This window comes from Scyliorhinus torazame, chromosome 2, assembly GCF_047496885.1.
Source record: "Scyliorhinus torazame isolate Kashiwa2021f chromosome 2, sScyTor2.1, whole genome shotgun sequence".
Classification (NCBI taxonomy): domain Eukaryota; kingdom Metazoa; phylum Chordata; class Chondrichthyes; order Carcharhiniformes; family Scyliorhinidae; genus Scyliorhinus; species Scyliorhinus torazame.
The window spans coordinates 267,784,501-267,808,334 of NC_092708.1; the positions used below are offsets into that span (position 1 = coordinate 267,784,501).

General features: G+C 47.8%; 1 protein-coding gene across 1 annotated transcript in view; it reads right to left on the minus strand.

The window, feature by feature from the left end:
• The window catches only part of LOC140407222 (1-phosphatidylinositol 4,5-bisphosphate phosphodiesterase beta-2-like), a 190,485-nt gene that overhangs the window by 57,754 nt on the left and 108,897 nt on the right, over positions 1–23,834 (minus strand). Inside the window, 7 exon segments of the mRNA XM_072494874.1 lie at positions 1,512–1,600; positions 2,315–2,419; positions 4,464–4,563; positions 8,910–9,077; positions 14,146–14,300; positions 20,169–20,293; positions 22,383–22,467. Coding sequence (XP_072350975.1) covers positions 1,512–1,600; positions 2,315–2,419; positions 4,464–4,563; positions 8,910–9,077; positions 14,146–14,300; positions 20,169–20,293; positions 22,383–22,467 — 827 coding nt within the window.

Genomic DNA, 23,834 nt, shown 5'->3' on the forward strand with positions numbered 1-23,834 from the left:
CCCAAGCCTAATACCCCTGAACTGAATAGCTTGCTAGGTCATTTGAGAGGGCATTTAAGAGTCTAGTAGATTGCTGTGGATCTGGATTCATATGTAGGCCAGACCAGGTAAGAACAGCAAATTTCCTTCCCTTGAGGACATAAGCGAACCAGATGGTTTTTACAAAAATCTGCAATGGTTTCATGGTCATCATTTCCATATATTTTCATTGAATTCAAATTTCACAAACTGCCTGGGTGGAATTCAAACACGGGTCCCCAGAGCATTACCCTGGGTCTCTGGATTATGAGTCCGTTGACAATATCATCATGCCATCGCCTCGCTCAAGTACCAATGATGGCTCCATTGCTCACCATTTCCTATTATCCTCTCCTCTCACCATTTCCCTATTATCCCCCATTTCTCTGACCCTTTCCCCTATTATCCCCCTCACCATTTCCCTATTATCCCCCCTCACCATTTCCCTATTACCCCCCTCACCATTTCCCTATTATCCTCCTCACCATTTCCCTATTATCCTCCTCACCATTTCCCTATTATCCCCCTCACCATTTCCCTATTATCCCCCTTCTCTCACCATTTCCCTATTATCCCCCTCACCATTTCCCTATTATCCCCTGTCACTGATGTCACCGACCCTTTCCCCTATTATCCACCTGTCACTGATCCTTTCCCCTATTATCCCCCTCACCATTTTCCCTATTATCCAACCCCCACCATTTCCCCTATGTCATGTGAGAGTACCTTTAAGAATTTTTTTTTTTAAATGGCTGCAGTGATGTCAGAGAGTGGGTGGAGCTGGGCTGTCTGTCTGCTTTTACTTTCGCTTTGTGCTCTCTGTTACAGGGTGTTTTAGTTTCGTTTTGAGAGCTGGATAGCTGCAGGCAAAGCAAGGAGCTGTATAAGGATCCCTGCAAAGTAAAGACTGTCTCCAGATCAATTGGATGATTTCAAAGTGCTGACTGCTCTCAGTAGTGAATTTAAACCTGATCTCTGTGTTAAAAAGGGTCTTTTGTCTTACGGATGTTCATAAGGAAAGATTAAGGTTTACTTCTAGAATATTGTATCTGTGGGGAGGATTGGTGTTGATAGTTGTTAAGAAGTTTACTGTGGGTTTATAAAGTGTTAACTGGTTTCATAAATAAACATTGTTTAATTTAAAAGTACTGTAGAGTTCTGTTGCATCACACCTGCAGAGTGGGCCCGTGTGCTCCCCATAACCACAATCTATTAAAAGTTGTGGGTCAGGTGAACTCCATGATACACTTTGGGATTCTCTAAACCCTGGCCCATAACATCTATTATCTCCCCCTCATCATTTCCTTATTATCACCTGTCTCTCACCCTTTCCCCTATTATCCCTCCCTCACCATTTCCCCTCTTATCACTCCCTCACCATTTCCCCTAATATCCTTCCCATTGCTCACAGTTTCTCCATTATCCTCCTGTCTCTTTCCATCACTCTTGCTCTACCTCCCATCTCGCAATGTCTCCCCTCCCGCACACTGTACCTGATCATCTTCTGCTGAGGTCACTTGTGCAGATTGTTTGTTCAATGTGCAGACAAATTCAATTGGGTCAGCCAAAGCCTTTGTTAAATCTACAAAGACAAGCACAGTGTCAAGTATTCTGGCCCCAATCTATGCAGAAATGGACAGATCTGTGAGAATTAGTCCTTCAACATATACCCTCATTTCCTCTATTGATTGCTCTCAATCTCCAGATCCAACCCCCACTTCCATTCACTCAGGGGTTAGATAAAGCAGTGTATCCCCTCTACAATCTCCCAACACACATTTGCAAAGTTGCTATATGTTATAGACTATGCTAAGCCAGCTATATGTTATAGACTATGTTAAGCCAGCATTCTAACAAGGAAGAGCCACAGGCGTAATCGGGATATTTACTGAAAAAGTAGTTTATTTATGTTATTTACAACATGTATAGGGTGGGTTACAAGAAAGTCACATCTCCTCTCAGGGCTACCAGTCTACTCGCTAGAGTACCTGCCCGATGTCAATGCTACATCATAACCTTTGTAATACATTAGTATATCCCACCTGTTAACCTTTGTAACTAACCCATGCTGTACTGTAGTGTAAGAGCAATATTCCTTTTATACTGTCCCATCAAACAGTCCTAGAGCAGGTACAGTATAGATTGAATACATGTAAAAATTCTCTACACTGTCCCATCAAACAGTTCCAGAGCAGGTACCATACGTGTTAGAAAGGGATTGGAGCCTGAATGTGTTACAGTGGCAGTGGGAAGATGGGGAGGAGAATTGAGCTTGATCTCTGATATTCCACCATACCTGCCCAAGTATCAGGCACATAGTCCTTCACCTCAATATGAACAAACAGAGACGGCATGGTGAGCTGCTGGTTAGTCTCATTCCGCAGGCCAATATGACGATATCCTACAGGAGAGAAGCCACATCTCAATCAGTAATACATAATGCATTAAGGGAGCATGAGTGACACTTAGGGGTGAGAATAAAGGAGGAGAGAAAAAGGAGTGGGATAAATTAGACTGTGGGATATGGTTCGGGAGCTTAGGATATATCTATGTAACATGGTTTTGGAGCGTGGGATATGTCTATGTAACATGGTTCAGGAGCATGGGATATGTCTGGAAAACATGATTTTGGAGCATGGGATATTTCCAAGTAACATGTTTCGGGAGCGTGGGATATGTCTGTGTAACATGGCTTTCAGAGAATTTACAGTGCAGAAGGAGGCCAGCCGGCCCATCGTGTCTGCACCGGCCCTTGGAAAGAGCACCCTACCCAAGCCCACACCAGCACTCTATCCCCGTAACCCAGTAACCCTACACAACCTTTTTGGACACTAAGGGTCATTTATCACGGCCAATCCACCTAACCTGCACATCTTTGGACTGTGGGAGGAAACCAGCGGGCATGGTTTAGGAGCGTGGGATATGTCTATGTAACATGGTTCAGGAGCATGAGATATGTCTATGTAACATGGTTCGGGGGCATGAGATATGTCCAGGTAACGTGTTTTGGGAGTTTGGGGTATGTCTATGTAATGTGATTTGGAAGTGTGGGATATGTTTATGTAATGTGGTTTTGGAGTGTGGGATATGTCTATGGAATGTGGTTTAAAGTGTGGAATATGACTATGTAGCATGGTCCAGGAGCACAGGATACGTCTATGTAATGAGATGCAGGAGCATGGCATACGTCTATGTAGCATGTTTCAGGAGTGAGATATGCTTATGTAATGTGGAGCGGGAATGTGGGATATGTCTATGATATGAGGTTCAGGAGTGTGAGATATGTCCCTGCAATGAGGAGTGGAAATGTGAGATATGTCCCTGTAATGAGGTGTGGGATTGTGAGGTATGTCCTTATACTGAGGTGTGGGTGTGTGGGATATGTCCTTGTAATGAGGTGTGGGAGTGAGATATGTCCTTGTAATGACGTGTGGGCGTGAGGGATATGGCCTAGTAATGAGGTGCGGGAGTGTGAAATATGTCCTTGTAATGAGGTGTGGGATATGTCCGTGTAATGTGGTTCAGGAGTGTGGGCCATGTCCCTGTAATGAGGTGCAAGAGTGAATTATGTCACTGTGATGAGGTGTGGGAGTGTGAGATATATCCTTGTAATAAGGTGTGGGCATGTGGGATATGTCCTTTTAACGAGGTGTGGGAATGTGGGATATGTCTATGTAATGTGTTTTGGGAGTGTGAAATATGTCCCTGCAGTGTGGTACAGGAGTGTGAGATATGTCTTTGTGATGTGGTTCAGGAGTGCGGGCTATGTCCCTGTAATGAGGTGCAAGAGTGAATTATGTCCCTGTAATGTGGTGTGGGAGTGGGAGATATGTCCTTGTGATGTGATTCAGGAGTGTGAGATATGTCCCTGCAATGAGGTGTGGGAGTGGGGGATATGTCCTTGTAATGAGGTGTGGGAGTGTGGGATATGTCCTTGTAATGAGGTGTGGGATATGTCCTTGTTATTATCATTATCATAGAATTTACAGTGCAGAAGGAGGCCATTCGGCCCATTGAGTCTGCACCGGCTCTTGGAAAGAGCACCCTACCCAATGTCAACACCTCCACACCCTATCCCCATAACCCAGTAACTCCACCCAACACTAAGGGCAATTTTGGACAGTAAGGGCAATTTATCATGGCCAATCCACCTAACCTGCACATCTTTGGACTGTGGGAGGAAACCGGAGCACCCAGAGGAAACCCACGCACACACGGGGAGGATGTGCAGACTCCGCACAGACAGTGACCCAAGCCGGAATCGAACCTGGGACCCTGGCGCTGTGAAGCAATTGTGCTATCCACAATGCTACCGTGCTGCCCATGTGGGAGTGTGGGATTTGTCCTTGAGATATGGTTCAGGAGTGTGCGCTACTGCCATGCATTGCCTCCATAGTCAGGTGATTTGATTGGTCCATTGTGGGAAATAGCAGTGCTTGGGTTACCTGTTTGAAGAGCAGTAACTGGAAGAATCTTGTGTCCAATGAATCTTCCACTATCATCGTAAATGGCAATCCTTATGGAAGTCAGCTCCGGCACGAGAATCTGAAGACAGAAAATAATATTTTAAACTGCACCATGAGATTAATACCAGATGCCAGGTGGCTGGCGGGCTCAGGTGCTGGCAGCAGAAGCTGTCTTTTGCTGCTGAGAGTTAAATCAGCTGCAGACAAATGAGTTGCCCTCAGTCAGGCAATTTAAATATCTCTGCGGTCCTTTGGGTGTGTCATGTGGTACAGGAATATCTGGTTAGTAACGGCCACTGATGGAACTTCTCTGATAAATGTGATACTTTAAACAAGATTCAGTTTGTCGAAGGTGAATAGTGACCGAGTCCCCAAATTATGTTACGACACCCTGGGCTAGTGCGCAGTCAATTCCAGCCCCCTTGGCCCGGAGTCACAACACAATTGAAATTAATTATTAATTCTTAGAAATTACCTGAGGTCTTTGGCTGCCCAATAATTACAGTCATCAGGTTTGTAAATTTAAACACAATTAATTTTTATTAATAACAATAACTATAAGTAAATAGGCAGCAAATGCAACTGGTTAACTATTATCTAATTCCTAACCCCCTTTGTTAACACACCCCCACCCCCCGACACACACACACAAGGCAGACAATCACGGAGGGTAAAGAGGGGTGTAAAGAAAATATCACGAAAAGTAAAAAGGACAACAGTCTCTATTTCAGATGGACGTCTTCCAGCTTGAATCTAGGGGCACAATTTAACAACCTCATTGTGCCCGACTTGGTGTTGGGACAAGGCTGTTGAATCTTGCAAGAGGCTTCTCACGTGATTCGTGACGTTCCCAACGTTTTGCAATATTCAATCAAACCTCGCAAGACTTCGCGATCCGGATCTCGCCCTCACTTTTCTGACGCCCGGTATCTAACGGCTTCGCATGGGAGACCAAGCCGTTTAATACTGATCCACACAAATGTGGACCAGGAGTAACAGCACCTGGGGGTGGTCTCCAAGACCTTTGGAGACCCCCTGTTGGTCGGGGACAGGGCAGGGTGGCACCCTGATACTCTCACTGGTACCTGGGAACCTTGGCATTGCCAGCCTAACACCTTAGCACTGCCACCCTGGCACTTCCAGGGTGCCTGGGTGGCACTGGCAGGCTGGCGAGGCATTGTCAGGGTGGCACTGCCAAGGGATCCTAAAATGGGATGGGGCCTGAACGGGGTGATTTGGGAGGCCTGAAAAGGGGAGGCCCTCAGGAACCCCATTAGCAGGGTGACATTACTTAGGGGTAATGCCCATGTTTGTGGGAGCTGGCTTTGTTCATGGGTGGGGGTGTACGGGACCCTCAAGCTCACTTCGAGATTGGGCCACCCTTTCAAAAGGATGGCCCGATCTCTGAGGAACCGGTCTCTCATGGTGTTCCCAACGGGCGTTGTCCCCCTCGATCTAAACAGATCTCGTGAGATGTCACGAACTGTGGAAGGGATCCAGTCTCGCATGGTTAAGTGACTTTAAAAACCCACTTAGCTGTGCTGACGCCAGGCCATAAAGCCATCTGGCATTTATCAACCTCGCCAAGGAGACCCCTGCCAATTGGAGGCCCCCAGGTGGTCGACCTCTGGGCAGGCTGGCACCTTGGCACTACTGATGCCAGCTTGGCACTCTGGCAGTGCCAAGGTGTCACCCTGGTGCTGGCAGTGCCAAGGTGCCAAGATGGCACTTTTCCTGCACCTGTGATCGGTCCCAGGCATGCCCTGTCGGTATATAGTGGAGTCCGGGGTTGGGGGGGGGGGCATGTGGGGGGCTCAAAGACACTCCAACAGGTGAATTGGGGCATTTGGGAAGTCCGAGGCCGGGTCAGGAGATCGGGGCGCCAATGTCTTCCTGCACTGAGGAGCTCCACTTGTCGAAGATCCTCAGAGTAGGAAATTACGCTAAGAGCGGCCATGAGGGTGGGGGTGGGGGGGGGGGGTTTCCCGCTGGGCCCAAAATAGCAACAGAGTGCCGCTAGATAGCAGGGTCGTTCCCGGCACTACAGGCTCCGGGAACAGCCCCGCTAATGTCAGCAAAACTAAGGACCTGGTTATTGACTTCAGGAAGCGAAGTACTGTTCACACCCCTGTCTGCATCAATGGTGCTGAGGTGGAGATGGTTGACAGCTTCAAATTCCTATGTGTGCACATCACCTGGGGACATCTGTCCTGGTCCACCCACATCGGGGACATCTGTCCTGGTCCGCCCACGTCGACTCTACGACCATGAAAGCCCAACAGCACCTATACTTCCTCAGGAAACTAAGGAATTTCGGCATGTCCACATTGACTTTTCCCAACTTTTACAGGTGCACAATAGAAAGCATCCTATCTGGCTGCATCACAACCTGGTATGGCAACTGCTCGGCCCAAGACCGCAAGAAACTACAGAGTCGTGAACACAGCCCAGTTCAGCACGCGAACCCGCCTCCCATCCATTGATTCTGCCGACACCTCCTGCTGCCTTGGGAAAGCGGGCAGCATAATCGAAGACCCCTCCCAGCCAGGTCATTCTCTCTTCCAACCTCTTCCATCGGGCAGAAGATACAAAAGTCTGAGAACATGCACTAACAGATTCAAAATCAGCTTCTTCCCGGCTGTTACCAGACTCCGGGATGACCCTCTTATGGGCTGATCTGATCTCTCCACGCATCTTCTCTACTGCGTAGCACTATACTCTGTGTACTTCAGCCGATGTCTATGTCTATGTAATTAGATTGTATATTTATCATATGTTTTTCATTTATGGAATGATCTGCCTGGACTGTACGCAGAACAATACTGTACCTCTGTACACATGACAATAAAAACAAATCCAAATCCAAATGTTTCTTTGTGTCACAACACTAGAGGGCGCATTTCTTGCACATGTGCAGCATCAGTCTTAGGTTGGGATTTTCCAGCCCCCACCCACCAGCAGGATCATTTAGCCCTGCCCAAAGTGACCCCCTGTGACAGGTTCCCTGGCGGCAGGACGGACGGCCAATTCTGAGCTGCCTTCACTGCCGCAAAACACTCCGCGGGAGGTGGTGGAATCTCGCCCTTAGTCAGAGCTGCTGCATTAAAATGAACAATTTAGCTTGACACTGATTAACAATGAAAACTCTTTCTTAATTAAGAATGGTGTGATTGGACAGCAAGCATAGGAGGAGAGCAACAAATTAAAGGCAGGCAACTGATAGCTTGTGGTCACTCTTGCAGACTGAATTGATATTTCTGCAAAGCATTCATCCAGCCTGAGTTTTGCCTCCCCATTGTACAGGACACATCATGAGCAGCGAATACTGTCTACTAAACTGAAAGAAGTAGACACAAATCACTGTGTCTTCTGGAGGGAATGCTTGGGGCCTTGGACAGTGAAGAGAAAAGCGGAAAAGGAAAAGGTGTTTCTGTCATATCCTGGGCCCAACGAAAGCCTACGGAGTCGGGGATCTGTTTTTCCAGAACCCCTCAGAGAATATGTGCTCCCCTGCTGAAAGGGGGTGGAGCTTCAGAGGACTTCCGGTTTAAAGCCAGTCAGCTCAAAACCACCGGCACTTACTCGGAGGAGCAGCTTTTTCTCAGTAACTTCATGGCAGTGTTAATGTAAGCCTACTGTGATAATAATAGATTATTATTATTGAATGAAAGTTTCTGTAACAAATTTCAATTAACCTCTTATTTATCCTGCAACCCCATGTGGACACCTTCCTTTGGGGCGGCTGTAATAGTTTCATCTCCTGCACTTGGGGTAAAAAGTGCTGCAGGAAGGGGAGGAGGATTTGAGGAGTGGAGCAACCTGTTGCAGAGGGAGCCCAGTATTCAGTGTCTGCCATCAAGACGCTTTGGATAACTGGAAGTGGAGGAATTATGTATCCAAACTAAAGGTGGTGGAAAGGGTGGAGGAAGATCTGTTGAATGTGGGAGCTAGTGGAATGCAGGGTGAGGATAAGGGAAAACATATCATGGTTCTGGGAGGAAGGGTACAGTAGTGGAAAATGGAACAGACAGAGCAGAGGGCCCTGTCTCATAGAATTTACAGTGCAGAAGGAGGCCATTTGGTCATCGAGTCTGCACCGGCTCTTGGAAAGAGCATCCTACTTAAGCCCACACCTCCACCCTATCCCTGTAACCCAGTAACCCCACCCAACCTTTTTGGACATTAAGGGCAATTTATCATGGCCAATCCACCTAACCTGCACATCTTTGGACTGTGGGAGGAAACCGGAGCACCCGGAGGAAACCCACGCGCACAAGGGGGAGAACGTGGAGACTCCGCACAAACAGTGACCCAAACCGGGAATCGAAGCTGGGACCTTGGAGCTGCGCAGCAACTGTGCTAACCATTGTGCTACCGTGCCGTCAACCCAGAAGTATTGTGTACGTGCTACATTTTACATTTTACCTTTTCAAACACAAAGGTTTCCTCATCCTTCCACTGGGGGTTGATCGAGTTTTGCTCAGTGTTCAATTTTGTCCTGTATTTCCGCTTAGGATCATGATGGAGTCCAAACAACTCCACCTCAACATAGAACCTGGAATTACGATCTGATAGGAACTGTCCTGATATAATCTGTAACAGGAAACAATAGAGGTTAAATTGGTTCATACTTGGACACTGCTGCAGGGATTGTGATGTACATACCCAGATACTCGGCGCATTGAAAAATCTGCCAGCGACCCCCATGGTCAATGTCAGGAAGCGTGGAGGAGTCTGGCACCAACTTCCAGAGTTTGGATTTCATCTTTTCCAACATAAAATGAGTGGCTATCTCCATCAGCACACATGAGAACATATAAATTAGGAGCAGGAGTAAGCCATTCGGCCCCTCAAGCCCCCTGCATCATTCAATCTGATTGTTGCCTCAACTCCACGTTCCTTCATACCCCTTATACTCTTTGACTCCTTTGTCCATCAATCATCTATCTACCGAGACTTCCGGGTGCGGCGATGGCCAGCTAAGTCGCACGTTTCGGCAGCTCCCGGTGGAAAGGACTTTTGGGCTCTTAATAGGAGCCCCAACGGCAATTTTAACGGCTAAAAACACTGTGCGGTAAACCAGAAGGGAATCCCCCCCTGGACACGGATGGAAAAAGGAGAGGAAAGTGGCCGGATTGCGGTGGATCCTCTAGAGCAGCGGCCAGGAAGGCAGGCACAAAGCAAGATGGCATCGGAAGGAGGCAGTTTAATATGGAGCCCTGACCAACAAGAGTTCCTGCGGCGTTGCGTGGAAGAACTAAAAAAGGAGATGAAGAAGGAGCTGTTGGCCCCGATATTACAGGCGATTGAAGGGCTAAAGGAGGAGCAAAAGACCCAGGAGCAGGAGCTTCGGGTCATGAAGGCAAAGGCTGCTGAGAATGAGGACGACATACAGGGCCTGGTGGTGAAGACAGAGATGCACGAGGTACAACACAAAAGGTGTGTGGAAAGGCTGGAGGTGCTGGAGAATAATGCGAGGAGGAAGAATTTAAGGATTCTTGGTCTTCCCGAAGGTGCAGAAGGGGCGGACGTCGGGGCATATGTGAGCACGATGCTGCACTCGTTAATGGGATTGGAGGCCCCGACGGGCCCGTTGGAGGTGGAGGGAGCGTATCGAGTTATGGCACGAAGACCGAGGGCTGGAAAAATTCCTCGAGCCATAGTGGTGAGATTTCTCCGATATAGGGACAGAGAGATGGTCCTCAGATGGGCAAAGAAAACTCGGAGCAGTAGGTGGGAGAACGTGGTGATCCGCGTATATCAAGATTGGAGTGCGGAGGTGGCGAGAAAGAGGGCAAGCTTTAGTCGGGCCAAGGCGGTGCTGCACAAAAGGAAGGTTAAATTTGGAATGCTGCAGCCGGCAAGACTGTGGGTCACACATAAAGGGAAACACCACTACTTTGAAACGGCAGAAGAGGTGTGGACATTTATTGTCGAGGAGAAACTGGAATAAGTGGGCTAGAAAAAGAACATTTGGGACAAAGTGGTGGGGCGAATATGTGGGGTGAAGAGGGGGGGAAAAGGGGGAAGAGATGATTTCCCAAGTTGTTAATCCTGCGACCCTGTAACTTTTCTCTCTTCCCCATGTCGTGGGGGAGGGGGGGAGGGAGGATGAGGAGCTGGGGGCGCCGGCCATTGGGGGCGGGGCCAAATGGGAAGAGCGGGCTTTGTTCCCGCGCTATGGTAATCATGGCGGAAACAGGGACACAGGAAGGAGGGGGCCTCGCACAGTGGGAGCCGAGGTCACGGGGGGAAGCCGAGGTCGGCCAGAGTTTGCTGACTTCTGGGAGTAACATGGGGGGTGCAATTACGCTAGTGAGGGATCTAGCGGGGGGGGGGGGTTAACTGGGTTGCTGCTGCTGGGGAGCTGGTATGGGGTGGGGTGGTCGGGGCGCCGTTGGGGGGAGATACGGTACGTGGGAACTGGGTGAGTTGCTGGATTGAAAAAGGAGATGGCTAGTCGACAAGGGGGGGGGGGGGGGTGGGGGTAAAGAGCCCCCAGCCCGGCTGATCATGTGGAATGTGAGAGGGCTGAACGGGCCGATAAAGAGGGCACGGGTACTCGCACACCTAAAGAAACTTAAGGCAGATGTGGTTATGCTGCAGGAGACGCATCTGAAACTGATAGACCAGGTCAGACTACGCAAAGGATGGGTGGGGCAGGTGTTTCATTCGGGGCTAGATGCAAAAAACAGGGGGGTGGCTATACTAGTGGGGAAGCGGGTAATGTTTGAGGCAAAGACCATAGTGGCGGATAGTGGGGGCAGATACGTGATGGTGAGTGGCAAATTGCAAGGGGAGGCGGTGGTCTTAGTGAACGTATATGCCCCGAACTGGGATGATGCCAACTTTATGAGGCGTATGTTAGGACGTATCCCGGACCTAGAGGTGGGGAAGTTGGTAATGGGTGGAGATTTTAATACGGTTCTGGACCCAGGGCTGGACAGATCGAGGTCCAGGACCGGAAGGAGGCCGGCTGCAGCTAGGGTGCTTAAGGACTTTATGGAGCAGATGGGACGAGTAGACCCCTGGAGATTTAGTAGACCTAGGAGTAAGGAGTTTTCGTTTTTCTCCTATGTCCACAAAGTTTATTCACGGATAGACTTTTTTGTTTTGGGAAGGGCACTGATCCCGAAGGTGACGGGGACAGAGTACACGGCTATAGCTATTTCGGATCACGCTCCACATTGGGTGGACCTGGAGATAGGGGAGGAAAAAGAACAGCGTCCACCCTGGAGAATGGACATGGGATTATTGGCAGATGAGGGGGTGTGTTTAAGGGTGAGGGGGTGTATTGAAAGGTACTTGGAACTCAATGATAATGGGGAGGTCCAGGTGGGAGTGGTCTGGGAGGCGCTGAAGGCAGTGGTTAGAGGGGAGCTGATATCTATTAGGGCACATAAAGGAAAGCAGGAGGGTAGGGAAAGGGAGCGGTTGTTGAAAGAACTTCTGAGGGTGGACAGACAATATGCAGAGGCACCGGAGGAGGGACTGTACAGGGAAAGGCAAAGGCTACATGTAGAATTTGACTTGTTGACTACGGGTAATGCAGAGGCACAATGGAGGAAGGCACAGGGTGTACAGTACGAATATGGGGAGAAGGCGAGCAGGTTGCTGGCCCACCAACTGAGGAAAAGGGGAGCAGCGAGGGAGATAGGGGGGTGAGAGATGGGGAGGGAGAGATGGAGCGGGGAGCGGAGAGGGTGAATGGAGTGTTCAAGGCATTTTATGAAAGATTATATGAAGCTCAGCCCCCGGATGGGAAGGAGAGAATGATGTGCTTTCTGGATCAGCTGGAATTTCCTAAGGTGGAGGAGCAGGAGAGGGCGGGACTGGGAGCACAGATTGAGACGGAGGAAGTAGTGAAAGGGATTGGGAGCATGCAGGCGGGGAAGGCCCCAGGACCAGTCGGATTCCCAGTTGAATTCTATAGGAAATATATGGACTTGCTGGCCCCGCTACTGATGAGAACCTTTAATGAGGCGAGGGAAAGGGGGTAGCTGCCCCCGACTATGTCAGAGGCAACGATATCGCTCCTCCTAAAGAAGGAAAAAGACCCGCTGCAATGCGGGTCCTATAGGACTATTTCCCTCCTGAATGTGGACGCTAAGATTCTGGCCAAGGTAATGGCAACGAGGATAGAGGATTGTGTCCCGGGGGTGTTTCATGGGGACCAAACTGGGTTTGTGAAGGGGAGACAGCTGAATACAAATATACGGAGGCTGCTAGGGGTAATGATGATTACCGTCGGGACTTTGTCTCCATTTCGGAGAATCGCACCCCTTATGTCTTCTTCACAACTTACTCCCCTACATATCATTGAGTCATCAGCAAATTTTGCAACTTCATCCAAATCACTGATATAGGTTGCAAATAATTGAGAACATTGATCCCCACAGCCAACTGAGACAAAACAATTACCCATTGATGCCTACTCCCTGTTTCCTGTTAGCTGACCAATTCTCGACCTATGCTAATATGTTACCCCTACATCTTTTGTAGTAACCTTTAACGTGGTAAATTGTCAAATAGCTACACCTCATTCTGCCAGTTCCCCTTTATCCACATTGCTTGTTACTTCCTCAAAGAACTCTCATAAATTAATCAACCATGAATTCCCTTTCACAAAACCCTGTTGACTCTGCCTAATTGCACTGAGATTTTCTAAATGCCCCGTTATAACCTCCTTAATAATAGATTCCAGCAATTTCCCTCTGACAGACTGGCCTGAAGTTTCCTGCTTTCTGTCTCTCTTTTCTTGAATAGAGGAGTTGCATTCGTTACCTTTCCAGAATTGAGGGAATTTTGGAAAATCTAAATTTTGGAAAATCAAAACCAATGTATCAACATGTCCAAGGATGTGTAGGTTAGGTGGGGTTACGGGGATGGGGGGAGAGGGGAGTGGGCCTAGATAGGGTGCTCTTTCAAAGGGTCCTTAAAGAAGTCGATGAATAGCTTCCACCTCGAGGTGAACCTCTCCTCTGCACCTCTGATGATGAACTTGATTTTCTCTAAGTGCAGGAACTCTGTATAATCACTCACCCATACCTCTGCATTCAGCAGCTCTGAGTCCAGCCAGCACAACAAAATCCATCTCCAGGCTATCAGGGAGGCAAAACCAACACATCGGCCTCTCTCCCTATCTACCATTGGCGGGACAGGAATATCCCTCTTAATGTTTTAAATTGAATATTACTTTTTTAAAAAATTTAGAGTGCCCAATTCATTTTTTCCAATTAAGGGGCAATTTAGCATGGCCAATCCACCTACCCTGCACATCTTTGGGTTGTGGGGGCGAAACCTACGCAAACACGGGGAGAATGTGCAAACTCCACACGGATAGTGACCCAGAGCCGGGATCGAACTTGGGACCTCGTCACCGTGACCACTGTGTCACCGTGCTGCCCCAAATTGATTATTACTTGTTTGAAACATTTTCAGATCACTTTGGGCTGTGCCCTTTGAATTATTGCATGTCACTGTGCGACTGACTTGATGATTCAGGTTATGATCTCAAATAGTTCTTGCAGAACAAGGGGAACATAGATTGCATAATGCTCAGTGTTTGAGTTTAGTGCTCACTTTAACACCATGTTACCCACATGCAAGGAGTACTGAATTCACCAAGAGTAGGTTTCATTGGAACCAATGCAAACGTTACCAAGATGGATACAGTGTTCGACACCACAACATCAATCCGATCAGCGGTGAAGGGGTCAAACGTCTTCTCCAGCCGACGCAGCAATTCATGTTTCAGAATATAGCCGCTCCGCCCATTGAACTCGAAGAATGAGTTGTTCAGTTGCATAGGCAAGTCTGAAGGCGAGAAACAGAAATCAATTTGTCAGGTCTCAGTTAGTGACTGGCTCTTGGCTTTCTAATAGATCAAACACGGGTAGTCATCATGTTATCTAGCGGAGCAGAAGAGACTCAGTATTAGAGGATGCTGTAATAGATCCAAGGTGAGTATCAGCTCTTGGATCATAGCAAAGACAGTTAAGTGCTCTCATTTCTTTTTCCTCTGCAAAAAGCACTCAACAGTCTTTGATGTGATCCAAGGGTTGTCAATCAAATCTAGATGTTTATAGACATTGCAGTTAGTTTCACAGCTGACTACTTGAAATCCACTCAAGAATGAAGGGAGATTAATTAAACAATCCAGACAGCTGGGTGTGTGGAAGCTGTCAATCACAGCCTCGTAAACTCAATTTCACATAAATATGAATGAAAGTTTTCAGATCAAATATCAGAGTGTGTTTAAACCCAGCTGATGTGGTTTTCTTTTTCTCGGGATTTACAGGGGCTGCTTCCACTGCCTAAGCCAGCAGGTGTATTGCACAGGTGAGTTTTAAATCAGTATTTTTTCTCATTGTCTCTATCTGGACTGTTCTCTTCCAGGCAGGGGTATCTCTCATGGAGGCGCTTCCAGGCAGGGGGGGGGGGGGGGGGGGGAGCGGGGCAGTTCTGGTGGAGGTCTCTCTTATAGATCATAGATCAGATCATAAAATTTACAGTGCAGAAGGAGGCCTTTTGGCCCATCAAGTTTGCACTGTCCCTTGGAAAGAGCATCCTACTTATCCCCATACTTTCACCCTATCCCCGTAACCCAGTAACCCCACCTAATCTTTTTGGACACTAAGGGCAAATTAGCATGGCCAATCCACCTAGCCTGCATGGGCTGGTTTCTCCGGTCACTAACGCCAAAATCGTGTTCAGCAAACAGCCGGTGAATCCAAATTCCCGACGAAATCGGGGGCGGCGCGGGGACATAGCCCCAGAATTGCAGAATCCAGCCCCACATCTTTGGACAGTGGGAGGAAACCAGAGCACCCGGAGGAAACCCACACAGACACGGGGAGAACGTGCAGACTCCGCACAGACAATGACCCAAGCCAGGAATCAAACCCAGAACCCTGGAGCTGTGAAGCAACAGTGCTAGCCACTGTGCTTCGTGCCACCCCTATGGAGGGGGTCACTTGCGGGGGTCTCTGTAATAGGGGGTTTCTGGTGGGTGTCTCCCTTAATAGGGTGTCTCTGGTCGGGGTCTCTATAATGAGGGGTTTCTGGTGGGGGTCTCTCTTATGAGGAGGTCACTGGAGGGGGCTGGTGGGAGTATCTGGCGGAGGTGCACAGGATTTGCATTGTGGTTGATAGTAATCGACTATTTCCTGATAGATCTGATAGGTAAAAGAAGGCTATTTAGTGTAAATATTAAGACCCAGTTTTAATACCCATTTTAAAATGAGGATTTCAGCACTCATAACCTCAGGTCATGACAAAACACATAGCTTCAACAGAGACACAAAAAGCCTGACACATGCATAAACTAATGGAGATAAAAATAACATTTTCACTGAGCAAGATGAAAAAGCTATTGTTCTAATAAACATATTTTCAAAGATAGTTTGACATTAAGAAATGAGCTGTACCAGTAATCAGATCAAGGCCAAGTAATCACCATAGCAATATGAAGGCACCATTGTCCAGAATGTGGGTAAAAGCAAAGTCAGCAGAAAACCAGTAGAAACCAGTCTTGATAAAAGCACAGAATCGCATTCCATAACATACACAAATATTCATACATTTAATCAAATGTATTTGATTCGAACCCAAACCAATTAGGACGACATAGAGGTGTAGATAGATGGCTCAAGAGTGATAAGAATTCCTTTAAACATGATGGTTCATATGGCCATCTTTATTCCGGTATCATCCTATACCAACTATATCTAACTATTCGTTATCTCTATTTTTCATATTTTCACTTTTCCACTCTAACTCTTGAAGTAAATGCAAGCTGTTTTGCCGTAAGCAAGAAACCATTTCTGTATTATTTTGAAAGTTAAATTGTGTACAAGTTACTTCTCTTTAAGTCCTTTTGCTAGCTGGACTTTATTGAGAATAGATTTAAGTTTCTCCTAATTGTAATCAAATAGAGGCAATAAAGATTCTTGTTTGTATCCGAGAAGTTTAACTCAAATTTCTACTGAGTTTTAGTGTTGCAAGACTCCACTAATTCCGCATGGTACATCTCTTCAGTGGCCATCCGATGGACTTTGGCCCACCGCGAGGTCCACCACGTCAGCGCCACACTAGGAAATACCTACTCCAATTCTCACCCATGTGAATCCTGGCCCAGAGAACTGGAGAATCATGCGGGCTTGGAGAATCCAATGCCTGGCCCGGCAGTAGGATGCAAATGTGACAATTTGACCCATTTGCATCCTCCCACTGGCGTGGGGCACAAACCCTGATACCGCTGCCATCGGGGGAGCGGAGCATTGGAATGGGATCGGCACCAGGCACCGATCTTGTTTTTTGGCCAATGCTGGATTCTCTGCCACATCGGGAACTCTGCCACCAGCAGAGGGCAGCGGAGAATCCAGCCTCAGATCGAGAGTCAATGGGCGCCATTCTCCAGAAAGATTACTAAGTGTGGTACAAGTGGGAACTGCCGCGAGCTTCCCAGTGCTTGGCCCAGCGAGGCCGGCAATGCCATTCAATGTTAATTGGCCCACTTAACGAGGCCCCACATACTCCTCACCACAAAAGAAGGCTCACCAGCTGATTCACCGGGACCGCGCTCACCAGCCACCCGCTAACAAGGTCGAGCAGCACCTAAATAGCTCTTGAAATGAAAGGAAATGAAAATCGCTTATTGTCACAAGTAGGCTTCAAATGAAGTTACTGTGAAAAGCCCCTAGTCGCCACATTCCGGCACCTGTTCGGGGAGGCTGGTATGGGAATTGAACCCGTGCTGCTGGCCTGCCTTGGTCTGCTTTAAAAGCCAGCTCTTTAGCCCTGTGCTAAACCAACCCCGGGAGCTGTCACTGGCAATGCTTGGCACCAAGGACAAAACTGCTAGGATGGCAACCGCAGTGGAGAGCCTGGTGCACAACGTCGGCACCATTAGTGAAGGTGTCCAAGGCATTGTGCAGTCGGTGACGGCCATGGCTGAGGGTCTCGACAGAATGTCCATCTCACTGAGGGATGTCACCCAGCACCAGGCTGACATTGATGATGTTCTGCGGGACATGTCCCGCTCTCAGATGGGAATGTACGAGGTGCTGCGGAGCTTGTCCCAGTCGCAGGTGGGCATTGCCAAGGCCCTGCAAGGCAGGGCACATCAAGGATCACGGGGCGTACTGGGAGAGGGGGGTAGATATGAGGTGACGGGGGGGGGGGGGGGGCAGCACCATCGGGAGAATGGGAAATTGGTACACACAATAAACACCCTTGTGCACAACCAATATGGTGCCTCTGTTATTTTCTTCCGCAATGCGAGTTGGCCTCCGAACTCTTGGCCCATCTCTCCAGGCATTACCCCCCACCCCCCACCCCCCAATCCCTGTGGTACTCACCCACCCTCCGGCCGTGGACATGTCCCCGGAGCTGCGTCCCATCCCATCGGTGTTCGGATGTAGGCTGCTGCATGTGCAGTGTTGCCTCCCGCAGTGTTCAGGCATCGCGGTCTGACTGGGATGCGAGGCAATGACTCCCACATGCTACATGACCCACCAACCCATGGGAATTCACTTGGGTTGTGTGAAATGTTCATTTAACCATGATTGCCGGTAGCCTATTCGCAAAGCCTTCTGCTGCATGACCAGAGGCCTTGGCAGTCTGTGAGGGCTATGAGTGGTCTGTGGGGCAGCCTGGCAGGGACAAGGATTTCCCCCGGAATGGGTACACATGATCCAGGGATTGGCATGGTGGTGCCGCACGTGGTTGCCTCCCGGTTGCCCCACCCCCACTTCCCATGGCGGTCCACCCTTGCGGAGGGTCCCCCATCCCTTGCCGAGCACTGGGGTGGCAAGCCCAGTGCCTCTGGGCTTTTTTCCTGTGAGCAAAGTTGGCTACTCACCTCAACGGTCCCCATAGAAGCCCTTACACCAGGTTCACGTTTTTAAAAAGGACGCAATCGCAAACTGTTTGGCGCCTGGCGCGAATATGGTTTTTGGGCTCTCCCGCTTTTCTGCGGCCTCATTTCGCTCGAGCGAGAGCTCAACGAGACCGGAGAATCGCGCCCTCTATAAGAGGATCCTCTATCAAGTTTGAATGGTATTATATAAATGTAATGTAAGTACCATTGGTTGAGTGTCAGTGCACACATTGAACTATCTGTCACCAGATCGTTGCGACCTTCCTGTTACAAGTGGTGTTCTTCGAAATGCTGACATCCTGCCTCAGTGATTTGCTGATTGAAATTCTAATGTGCTCTGGATCTGACCATTTCTAGTATATTATCGTTTTGGTGTTGGTTAGCTCAGTTGGCTGGATGGCTGGCTCGTGATGCAGAGCAATGCCAACAGCGCGGGTTCAATTCCCGTACCAGTTGAAATTATTCATGAAGGCCCCGCCTTCTTAACCTTGTCCCTTGCCTGAGGTGTGGTGTGGGATGGCACGGAGGCACAGTGGTTATCAGTGCAGCCTTACAGTGCCAGGGACTCCGGTTCAATTCCAGCCTTGAGTGACTGTGTGGAGTTTGTACTTTCTTCCCGTTTCTGTGTGGGTTTCCTCCGGGTGCTTCGGTTTCCTCCCACAGTCCAAAGATGTGCAGGTTAGGTGGGGTTACGAGGATAGGATGGGGGAATGGACCTTGGTGCAATGCTCTTTTGGAGGGTCGGTGCAGACTCGATAGGCCGAATGGCCTCCTTCTGCACTGTAGGGATTCCATGACACCTCAGGATAAACCACCAACAGTCAGCACTCAAAGGGGAGAGCAGTCTATGGCCCTCTGGGACAGTGGCAACATTTACATTATAATTTGATGAATATAATTGTGTAAATGTTAATGTTACATTACTTTAAACTAGTAAAAATAAAAAGAGTGCACAAACGTTCGTTAATGCTCTTGTCCATCTATCTTGTTTTCTTAATCTTTTGCTAATTTTAATTAACCATTTTGGTAATCTCATTTTTATCAAGCTCCTCCTAATTCTATTTAACCTGATGTTCTAATCGTTCTCTCAGCCTCATTCCCCAAATCAATCTCTTATTCTCTCCCGGTAATCACTCATTAATATCATTCATTATATTAATATTTAGTTAACAATGTTGTTCAATTCTAAATTTCTATTAGTCAATCATTAACTCTCCCAATCAATCTCTTTTATTTATCTCATTCATCTGGTTAGTCTCCAGATAAATGGCTCTTTAACCTTCAACCTCTTGTTAATCTTAAATTAATTCTCTCATTAATGTCCTTCATTTTATTAATCAAATCTGTTTGGTTTGTTTCTAGTCCTACAACCCCCTGCGATCTGTGTCCCTCCAGTTCTGTCCTCTAGAGCATCCCCACTTCTCCTCACTCAGCCACTAGTGCCTGTGCCTTTAATTCCAGTAATCCCAGGAATTCCCTCCCTATACCTCTCCACCTCGCTAGCTCTCTCCCCTCCTTTAAGACCTTAAAATCTACCTCTTTGGTCAAGCTTTGGTCATCTGTCCTAATATCTCCTCAAGTGAGCCGGTATCAATTTCTGTTTGATAAAGGTCACATAAAGGGCCTTGGAATATTTTCCAATGTTAAAGGTGCTATGTAAAGGTAAATTGCTGTTGCTAATGTCTTACTCTAGGGCACATTTCCATGACTGATCAAGGACCCAGAGTCTGTCTTATTGAAAGAGGTGTGAGTGAGTTAGGATCGGGCCCAGGCCTGAGTCCACATCCTGCTCCATCACTCACCTGCAGTCTGGAAGTTGAGAGCTACCATCTGACAGCCAGTGTTCCAAAAGACATGGGGCATGTAGTTTGAGGAATCCACCCTCGTCCCCTTGGGGTAAATGCGACTCATTTGTCTCTTGTTGTATCTGTTGGAGGTGTATAGGAATTCAGAGACCTGTGAGGTGTCAGGCAGCTCTTCCTGGAGATGGGAGGCTGCTACCCTGGTCCAGCTGCAGTGAATTCTGTAGAACCGCAGAGAGAAAGCTGAGACTGGGCTACAAGCGCTGTTGCTGATAGAGATGTGCAGGTTGGAAGGAGCACGGGAAGCTTGTTCCGGGGAGCACTGACCATTACTTAAATAGAAAGGACACTGTGAGGATCTGGTGGCAGACAGGTGGTCAGACTGCCTCCCCAGTTCCTGCATAGATTCAGGCTTCAAAAAGGGCGAATGTGTTGGGTGGGTGGTGTGGTAGTCACCACTGTTGTATTATATTGTATATACTGCACTGCATACAAGAGTATTATGGTAAGGCCCTGTACTACAGGTACGGGGGTAGATTCCTGCCTGCTGGCTCCACCCAGTAGGCGGAGTATAAATGTGTGTGCTCTCCGAACTGCAGCAATTTCAGCAGCAGCTGTAGGAGGCCACACATCTCTGTGTAATAAAGCCTCGATTACTCTCTACTCTCGTCTCGTCGTAATTGATAGTGCATCAGGTGGGGAGGGTGTTACTGAGTGACAGCGATTGGCATATACCCAGAAGGTAAAAGTAGTAAAACAGGAAAATAGGAACACTGGTCAAAACTGGAACTACTTTAAAATGGAACACCAAAACGGGGAACTATGGAACACCAGTAAAATGGGGAAATATGGAACACTGGTAAAACGGAGAAATAGGAATACTGGTTCGAACTGGTCTTGTATACATTAAAATGGAACACCAGTGAAATGGGGAAATAAGAATACTGGTCCGAACTGGTCTTCTATACTTTCAAATGGAACAGCAGTGAAACAGGAATACTGGTCCGAACTGGTCTTCTATACTTTCAAATGGAACAGCAGTGAAACAGGAATACTGGTCCGAACTGTTTTTTCCTTCTAGGTAACAAAGGGAAACATGATTCTGCGTAGAGGTATCAGCAACAGGAGAGATCAGTGTGGGGCATGGGACAAAGGGATGGGGGTAAAGAATGAGGAGGAAGAAGAGAGGGAAAAGGATGAGGGAGGGAGATGAAATGGGGATAAGGTGAATCCAACTACAATAGGAGACCAAGCTTGATGAAAGACTGGGGCACCGGGGGCTTGGGGTGTGAATGGGACGCACTGTGGTAGATTTCAGTAAAGTTCTACATCACTCTTCTTTTTGAGACAGTCCGGGATGAGGTGAGGGAAGGTGACATCACTGTCAGAATATGAGATATAACAGGCGGCAGAGTTACACGGGAGCAGAATGATACACTATTAAGAAGAGGGGACACTATTAAGAAGAGGGGGTCAATGGCGGATAAAGCAACAACAGGAGATTAGTTATTCACTAAAAAACCTGAAACACGATTCCACAGAAGAATCCAGTGGCACAGAACAATCTAACTCACACCCGGGATATATACAAACAACCCAAACTCTTCTATTAGATCCCAGACCGTAACTGACTCTTGGGAATCAGTTACTCGATATATAAACCACATAGAGTCTTAGATTACTAGAGGTTCACAGCACAGAATAGGCCCTTCGGCCTATCGTGTCTGCACTGGCCAAAAGCAACCCCCTAAGTATTCTAATCCCATTTTCCAGCACTTGGTCCACAGCCTTGTATGCCTTGGCATCACAAGTCCACATCAAAATGCTTCTTAAATGAATCACTCGATTAGATTCCAAAGTTAACCTACAAAGGCTTTAATTAGCAGAGAACCAGACAGCTTCAGAGAAGTATGCTCACTGCACACTGCCCACTGAGCATTACCTTATATATAGCTCTCTGGGGGGGCGGAGCCGGAGGCAGAGTCCCCCAGGGTTCCAAACCCAGTCTTAAAGGGATCATGACATTAAAGGTACAGTTATCATTCATCACACAATTCTCTGTGTCTTGCTGGGCTGTGTTGCAGCTGATTTACTAGTTTTCGCTCTCATGGCTGTGTACAGTGACTTCAACATCAACTGCCCTGGTACTGAACAGCACCCTTCAACATGGAGTTTTAGTATGAATCCAGTTACAGTCACCCTTTGCAAGGATACTCAACAAAATCAATGGGGAATTTGACAAGCAGATCCAGGGCCTTGGTCTCAGTGAACGATGAGATGATGTAGGATTTATTTTTTTCTGTAAAATGAAGAGAGCTGGTTTAGTAAGTATTTATTTTGTAGTGTTACCAAGATAGTTTGTCACGCAATATTAAATAAGCTCTTTAAACATCTTGAGGTTGTGAAAGACTGTGGTCTGTTCTTTCGTTCAGACTCAGACGGAGTTATTGGAGGGCAGCTACAACTTGTGGTCATGCGACTCATTTGTCTCTTGTTGTACCTGTTGCAGGTGTAAAGGAATTCAGAGACCTGTAAGGTGTCAGGCAGCTTCTCCTGGAGATTGGAGGCTGCTACCCTGGTCCAGCCGCAGTGAATTCTGTAGAACTGGGGAGTGAAAGCTGAGACTGGGCCACAGTCGCTGTTGCTGATGATCGAACGTGGGAGACTTGTTCATGGAGCACTGATTATTCCTTAAACAGAAAGGACACTGTCAGGGTCTGGAGGGGGCAGGTGAAGGGGGGGTTAGACTGCCCCCTCCCCCCCACACCACCCCAGCAACCCCATTGAATCTGGCTTCAAACCCAGTTAGTTCCACCCCAGGATTTGATCACGGGCCAGTGACCAGGGAATGAGGACAGTGATTGAGCAGGTCAACACAGAATGGCAGGTTTCGGCTGTGGTTCACATGTTGCTGCCAACATGTGTTTATCTGGATCTGAGTAATATTACATAGAATTACACAGAATGTACAGCATAGAAACAAACATTTTTCTCATCTGGTCTAGGCCCAATGTTCATGCTCCACATGAACCACGTGCCCCCGCCCCCGCAATTTCTAACCCTATCAGCAAATCCTTCTTTTCTTATCTCCCTCATGTACCTCACTTCCCCTTAGACGCATCTCTATTATTCAACTCCACTGCTTCCTGTGGTAATAAATTCCACATGCTCACCACTTTCTGGATAAAGAGGTTTCTGCAGAATTCCCTGTTGAACTTATTAGTGGCTACCATATACATGTGGCCCCTTGCTCTAGTCATGCCTGCAAATGGAAGCATTTTCTCCCTGTCTACCCTTCTTTAATGGAGGCCAGTGGGACAATGGGTTAGCATTCCTGCTTCTGAGTCAGAAACTCTGGGTTTAAGTCCCACCCCAGGATTTGAAGGGCAAGGAAGGTGTTTCATAATATGACCAAGCAGGTTGGGTATCGGCCAATACATAAAGAGTGAGGGAGATTTCTGGTCAGCCATGTGATGAAAAGAAAGAGCCTCTAGCATCACTTCTATAACTCCAGACTATAACATACATGTAAAAAGTCTATGCTGTCACAGTAATGCGGACTCCCTGAATGATCTGTAATACATGCACTCTATCATTATCTTGAAGACCTCTGTCAGGATATCCCTCCATCTTCCTCTTTCTCGAGTAAAGAGCCCCGGTCTGTAC